Source organism: Mercenaria mercenaria, unplaced genomic scaffold (genome assembly GCF_021730395.1).
Source record: "Mercenaria mercenaria strain notata unplaced genomic scaffold, MADL_Memer_1 contig_3458, whole genome shotgun sequence".
In the NCBI taxonomy this organism is placed as follows: domain Eukaryota; kingdom Metazoa; phylum Mollusca; class Bivalvia; order Venerida; family Veneridae; genus Mercenaria; species Mercenaria mercenaria.
The window spans coordinates 54,103-61,709 of NW_026461597.1; the positions used below are offsets into that span (position 1 = coordinate 54,103).

Here is a 7,607-nt window from a genome sequence, read left to right on the forward strand (position 1 = left end):
ATAAAAGGTCATTCTACTGCCACGCTGATATACATACAAGGTCATACTAATGCCACGCCGATATACATACAAGGTCATGCTACTGCAACGCCGATATACATACTAGATCGTGCTACTGCCACGCTGATATACATACAAGTTCATTCTACTGCCACGCCGATATACATACCAGGTCATGCTACTGCCACAAACATCAACATACCAGGTCATTCTACCACCATGCCGATATACATACCAGGTCATTCTAATGCCACGCCGATATACATACAAGGACACGCTACTGCAAGGCCGATATACATACCAGATCATTCTACTACCACGCAGATATACATACCAGGTCATTCTACTGCCACGCCGATGTACATACAAGGTCATTCTACTGCCACGCCGATAAACATAAAAGGTCATTCTACTGCCACGCTGATATACATACATGCTACTGCAACGTCGATATACATACCAGACAATTGTACTGCCACGCCGATATACATACCAGATCATGCTACTGCCACGCTGATATATATACAAGTTCACTCTACTGCCTTGCCGATATACATACCAGGTCATGCTACTGCCACGACTATCAACATACCAGGTCATTCTAATGCCAGGCCGATATACATACAAAGTCATTCTACTGCCACGCAGATAAAAATATCAGGTCATGCTACTGCAACGCCGATATACATACAAGGTCATTCTACTGCCCGTCCGATATATATAACAGGTCATGCTACTGCCACTCCTAACAGCATACCAGGTCATGCTACTGCAACCTCGATATACATACCATGTCATGCTACTTCCACACTGATATACATACAAGGACATCATACTGCCATGCAAATATACATACCAGGTCATGCTACTGCAACGCCTATCAACATACCAGGTCATCCTACTGCCACGTCGATATACATACCAGGTCATTCTACTGCCACGCCGATATATATAAAGTCCTCCTGCTGCCTCGCCGATATACATAGCAGGATGTGCTACTGCCATGCTGATATACATACAAGGTCATGCTACTGCCATGCCAATATACATAGAAGGTCATGTCACTGCCATGCCGATATACATAGAAGGACATGCTACTGCTTCGCCGATAAATTTCCAAGTCATGCTATTACCACACCGAAATACATACCAGGTCATGCTAATGGCACGCCGATTTACATACCAGGTCATGCTACTGCCACGCCGATATACATATCAGGTAATGTTACTGCCATGCTGATATTCATACCAGGTCATGCTACTGCCACGCCGAAATACAAACCAGGTCATGTTACTGCCACGCCGATATACATACAAGTTCATGCTACTGCCACGCCAATATATATACAAGTTCATGCTACCCCGATGCCGATATACATACAAGATCATTTTACTGCCATGCCGATATACATAAAAGGTCTTGCCACTGCCACGCAGATATATATATCAGGTTATCCTACTGCCACATCGATATACATACCAGATAATTCCACTGCCAAGCTGATATACATACCAGGTCATGCTACTGCCATGCTGATATTCAAACCAGGTCATGCTAGTGCCACGCCGATAAACATACCAGGTCATGCTACTGCCACGCCTATAAATATACCAGGCCATTCTACAGCCACGCCTATCAACATATCATGTCATTCTAATGCCACGCCGATATACATATAAGGCCCTGCTGCTGCCACGCCGATATACATAACAGGATGTGTTTCTGCCAAGCTGATATACGTACAAGGTCATGCTACTGCCATGTCGACATTCATACCAGGTCATGCCACTGCCTCGCCGATATTCATTAAAGCTCATGCTACTGCCAGCCTTTTAAAAATATACCAGTGCATGCTACTGCCACGCTGATATAGATACAAGGTAATGCTACTGCCACGCTGATACACATACAAGGTCATTCTAGTGCCAACCCGATATACATACCAGGTCATGTTTCTGCCACGCCACACACAAGGTCATGCTACTGCCACGCCTATATACATACCAGGTCATTCTACTGCCACGCCTATAAACATACCAGGCCCACGCCGATATACATATAAGGCCCTGCTGCTGCCAGGCCGATATACATAGCAGGATGTGTTACTGCCCAGCTGACATACGTACAAGGTCATGCTGTAGCGAATGCCCCAGTTTTTAAATGTTACATAATATTTTATTCTATTTTTGAATGATAACAAATATCCGTATCATTTAAATCATATTTTATTTTCTTAAACACCTTTTTACTTCTATAAATCCCAAACTGAAAAAATAACCTTTTTTCTTTTAATATAATACACCTATTTATAGTAATTTCAAACAATGCAATTCACATGAAAAGCGTGAAAAACATGAACAAAAGTCCGCCGACGCTGATCCGCCGGTAAACATAATCATTAAATTAACACACATCCGCCATGCCGGCGGATACATATAAATGAATAATATTGCATACTTTGCAACAGTTCAAATTTATAATAAGTTCGCGTACTTCGCGACACTCCCATACCGGAGATTACTCAAAGTCATCTATGTACTCTTGTTCAGCTGTTATTACAGAATCCACTTCTTCATCACCAATGTAATATGTTTTCTTCGTAAAAGTTAATATCAACGTTTGTGTTCGGGTTGTGACATTTGAGGGCACTAATGCCGTGGATATCTCTTCTTCTTTGAGATATTCATCAGCACTGTTTTCACTTATATCTCCATAAGACCTTTCTTCTATGACTATACAGTCATCACTTTCATTTATATCACTATCACTAGTAATGGCATCATCACTTCTACTAATGACATCACGAACACTGTTGACATCATCAGACTCAACTACATTGTCGATCTTATTATCAGTTTCACTTATGACGTCATTATTATTTGTACTCGTGACGTCACGAACGTCCTCTGTAACACTGCTGATGTCACTATAATCCAGTTCATCAGCATCCATTTTTTGAAATGTGTTATCATTATTTATCTGTTGACCTAATTCTTCAGTATCAACAGAATCAGATACACTCTGAACAATCACTTCACTTTCTCCATGGTGACACTCTTTTTCAATTTTATCTACTAGTAATTCATTCACTTCTGATTCATCATGATTGGAACACATGTCAGTTTCGTCGTTGTTCTCTTTGTTGTCAACATGTGTATCTGCTTGAAGTAATGATAAGTTATAATCGCTAACAGTTCCAACAAAGTCACGTTCTTGAAGCTCTCCATTTTGTTCTGCCAGTAAGCTAAAGATGCTTTCATCATCACTAATTTCTTCATAATACCCATGTTCTTTAATATCCCCTCTAAGTGCACAACACGCCTTTTCCCTCGCCGTTGCTGCATCATGTTTATGTGTCAATATCAAATGTTTGCTGAGATAGCTTCTCCTGATAAATTTCGATGAACAATTATTTTCTGTACAGTTCCAGAACTCTATTGCTGTGTGCTTTTCTTTAATGTGTCGTTTTAGATTTCTCATATTTTTGTAATATTTATTACACGTATCGCACTGAAACATCTTTGACAATTTTAAATTATGTCTTTTATAAATGACAGCCTTACAATGATTTACTCAATGTAAAATATCTTCTGAAAACCTCGTGCAAACTTTATTGTCTTTTATTTATAGATACTTTTGTTCCGCCAAGCGATTTGCACGTGAATTTCATGATATTGTTTTACTATAATACTATGCTCCGCCGCAACAAAAATGTCCACGTGAACTGCATGGGAATTAATTTTACTTTGCTCCGCTAAAAAGCAGTATTCACGAGAATTTCGTGTAAGTACATTTTTATTGAATATGCTCCGCCGAAACAAAATGCCCACGTGAACTGCATGGGAATTAATTTTACTTTGCTCCGCTAGGAAGCAGTATTCACGAGAATTTGTGGAAGTACATTTTTATTGAATATGCTCCGCCGAAACAAAATAAAACTAAAACTACGATTTTTATATGCTGTATAAACAGTTTCGATAACTGTATTTATGACAGTTGGTCCTTTATTTTTTGTCTAGCACTTTCCGCTGCTGTTCGGGGTGTCCTTAATGTCTTTCCAGCTTCATCTGTAGTACCACATTTATCACTATGAAAATATGTTTCACCAGCACTAGATGACGTCTCAATAGGAAAAAGTAGCTTAAGGGGACGCCCAAGCACTTTTCCTGAAGAAACTTTAACTTTTGCTGATCTAATTTTTACCGTCACGGCTTTGAATTAAATTCACTATTTTTCCTAACTTCCAACTTCCTCTAGGCAAATCCTCTTTTAGCAACACTATGTCGCCTATACTTGGTTGATCAGAAGATTGAATTCTCCCAGTTTTTAATTGTGTTTGAGTCCTTTCCCGAAGACTCAACAGGTAATCGTTGCGCCAAATTTGCCAGAACATGTTAATCAATTTCTGACCCTTTTTCCAAATTTCTAGAAGACGATCACTTGAACTATAACAAGCTAAAAAATCAGAATCCATGTCATCTGCTTCCAATTCCGGAATACCTGTACTTGGGTTTAATGTTAAAAAATGACTAGGCGTTAATGTGATGCTGGAATTTACGTCATCACCTACGTAGACAAGAGGTCTTGAGTTCACGACCGCTTCCGCTTCTTTCACTAATGTTTGCAACTGAATAAGTGTTAAAAGTCTTCGGCCTAACGTTTTTTCGAAACACTTTTTTTACTATGCCTACGAGTCTCTCGTAATAGCCTCCCATCCACGGAGCAAGTTCCGTAATGAAATTCCAAGTGATTCTGGAGTTAGACGCATACGTTTGAACTTCATCACTATGGAGCGTTCTGTTCCATATTCGATCTAATATTGAACTGGCAGCTTTGAAATGCGAACCATTATCACTGATCAACTGAACAGGGGTGCCTCTTTGAGAAATAAATCGTCTCAGGCACATTAAAAATTCTTCAGTAGACATATCAAGCACGACTTCAAGATGCACGGCTCTAGTCACGAGACAGGTGAATAAACAAACCCACACTTTCTTTGGTGTATCATTTGATTTCACATAGATAGGACCCAAGTAATCTAAACCTGTTCGTGAAAATGGCCTACATTCTGTCACTCTAGATGGAGGTAAAGACGGCATCGGCGGCATCTTATAAGGACCTCCGTCAAAGCGGCGACACACTGTACACATATGTAGAACAGACTTTATTGTTGCTCGACCATGTGGAATCCAGAATCTTTGTCTTGTTTTTGCTAACGTTTGGGAAACACCACTATGCAGAATTTCTTTGTGTATTTTGTCAATGAAAAGATATGTCAAACGATCTTTTCTTGGCAGAAGTACTGGATGTTTGGCATTTTCACTGATATCCGCATTCTCTAATCTGCCTTTGCATCGCAGTAGTCCAACTTCATCAATATAAAGACCTAATTGTTGTTGCAGATTGTTTTTCTTTGCACTTCTAATTGACTCAAATTCATCAGCAAAGTGTTTTCTTTGAACATGTAGTAACCACATTTCTTCTGCAGTTTTCATTTCAGAACTTTTCAAGCTTCCATTTGTGTAAGGTAACTTGCGTATTTTTTGTATAAATCTTAGAGCCAAAGCTGTCACTCTTAGCATTTTTGTAACAGAAGAATATTTTTCACTGTCGATTTCAAAAGGAGATGAAAACACACAAGAATTTTTATTTTCACGGGTAGAAATTTGTATCATAACATTTTCTGAATCATTTATTTCCTCTTTTGCGCAGGAATTTCTTTCACATACGTTGCCGCTGTGTTTCAACCAAGTGCTTTCTTGCTCATGAAGCCACCATGGACCATTCCACCATAATTCAAAAACACTAAGTTTTGTTAAGGAACAACCTCTAGAAGCTACGTCCGCCGGATTCTGATCTCCTGAAATATATTCAAACTTTATTTTTTCATCTGCCTTTATTTCACTAACTCTGTTTCTCACGAATATGGGCAGATCTTTATATGATTTAATCCACTGAATAACACACTGAGAATCCGTCCACACGTACATGTTTTTAATATCTAACTTCAGTTGATCACGCACAAATTTCAAACATCGGACACCTATAAGAACAGCCATCAATTCTAATCTGGGTATAGTTATTTCTTTTAAAGGAGCCAGTCTGCTTTTAGCAAACACTAGATTCACTTGTGTGTCTGATTCACCTTTTTGATGAAGATATATTGACGTAGCGTAGGCGTCTGCGGATGCATCACAAAAACACAATAAGGTGTATTCAGTATTTTGCCTACACGTATACACTGCCATGGACCGAGAAAATGTGAATGCTGTTATCTCTTCTAGGTTCTTTTTCACGCTCGACCAGGTATCAAGAATATCGATTTCTTCTAGTGGATCGTCCCAGTCAAATTTTCTCTTCCATATAGTTTGCAAGAGAATTTTTCCTTTTAACAAAAACTGGACTTAACAACCCCAGTGGATCAAAAACAGAAGCAATCTGTTTCAAAATGATTCTTTTTGTTAAGCTGTTTATTTCACTCAAGGGCTGTGGTACACTTACACTAAGTGTATCATTTTTAGTGTCCCAGGTATGTCCTAATATTTTGATAACCGAATGTTTGCTTTGTCCTCTGATGCAATTGATTCTAATAGGTCAGAACTATTTGAAGCCCATTCTCTTAAATTCATGGAGGCTTCACTAAATATCCTTTTACTTACACTATACAAGTCAAGTGCTTCTTGCCATGTGTCAGTGCCCGTAATCACATTATCCACGTAGATGTCATCTTTGATTTTGTTGGCAATACTGTTGTTATAAGATTCCAAGTGACTTTCAATAGTTGCTCCCAACAAAAAAGGACTGGAAATAACACCAAATGGAACACGACAAAATCTGTACTCCTGTACATTTTCTTTATTTACAAAAGGCCGTTTTATGTCTCTTATCCAGAGAAATCTTGTCACGTCCCGCTGGTTTTCTTGTAGCCCGATTTGTAAAAAGGCCTTCTCTATATCTGAAACCACTGCCACTTTATGTAACCTGAAGCGCATTAATAATCCACAAAGATCACTTAGTATTACTGGGCCTCGATACAAGCATTCGTTCAAACTTTTGTTCTCTTTTCTAACTTTCGCAGATGCATCATACACTACACGTAATTTCGTTGTAGTTTTTTGTGGAGTAATCACAGCATGGTGTGGAATATAATGTATCGTTCCATTTTTCGTGTTGTTATCTACCTTTTCAATTACACCTTTGCTAAGTTGTTCCTGTATCACGGTGTTGTATTTCTCAAGAATCTCAGGCTTGTTTTTCATTCTTGCTATATTTGATTTCAACCTTGAGAATGCAAGATGTCTATTTTCCGGTAGTTCTGGATTTTCTTCTTTCCATGGCCAGGTCACAAAGTACATTCCATTTTTATATCTCAACGTCTCTTTGAATGTCGCCAGAGCAACCTTATCACTTATTTGACTTTGATTTTCACATTTAGTAATTCCCAGGATTCGATCTTCCAAAAGTCATCCAAATCTGGCTTTGTTGGAACAATCGAGTCGACACTTGAAAACACCTTTGTTGCACTGATATTTGTTCCGTGTGTAAGAATTAGCATGTTTGTTTCATTTTCATTTTCGCGTGTTTCCTTTGTTCTGCCTGTAAGTAT

The 7,607-nt window shown here is 38.8% G+C and overlaps 1 protein-coding gene across 1 annotated transcript; it reads right to left on the reverse strand.

Moving 5' to 3' along the window:
- Nucleotides 1–2,518: 2,518 nt before the first annotated feature.
- Nucleotides 2,519–7,356, reverse strand: LOC123560839 (uncharacterized). The gene is made up of 3 exons (XM_053534196.1): nt 6,661–7,356; nt 4,693–6,357; nt 2,519–3,511 (listed from the first exon to the last, which is right to left on the reverse strand). The coding sequence occupies exons 1-3, from the start codon at nt 7,354–7,356 to the stop codon at nt 2,519–2,521; spliced, it is 3,354 nt and encodes a 1,117-aa protein (XP_053390171.1).
- Between the last annotated feature and the right edge of the window lie 251 nt (nt 7,357–7,607).

Coding starts and splice junctions, on each gene's coding strand:
- LOC123560839 (XM_053534196.1), bottom strand. CDS start 7,356: ATGTACTTTGTGACCTGGCCATGGAAAGAAGAAAATCCAGAACTACCG. Junction 6,358..6,660: donor AAGCACTTGACTTGTATAGT/GTAAGTAAAAGG, acceptor ACTATATGGAAG/AGAAAATTTGACTGGGACGA. Junction 3,512..4,692: donor GAGGCTATTACGAGAGACTC/GTAGGCATAGTA, acceptor AAGATGTTTCAG/TGCGATACGTGTAATAAATA.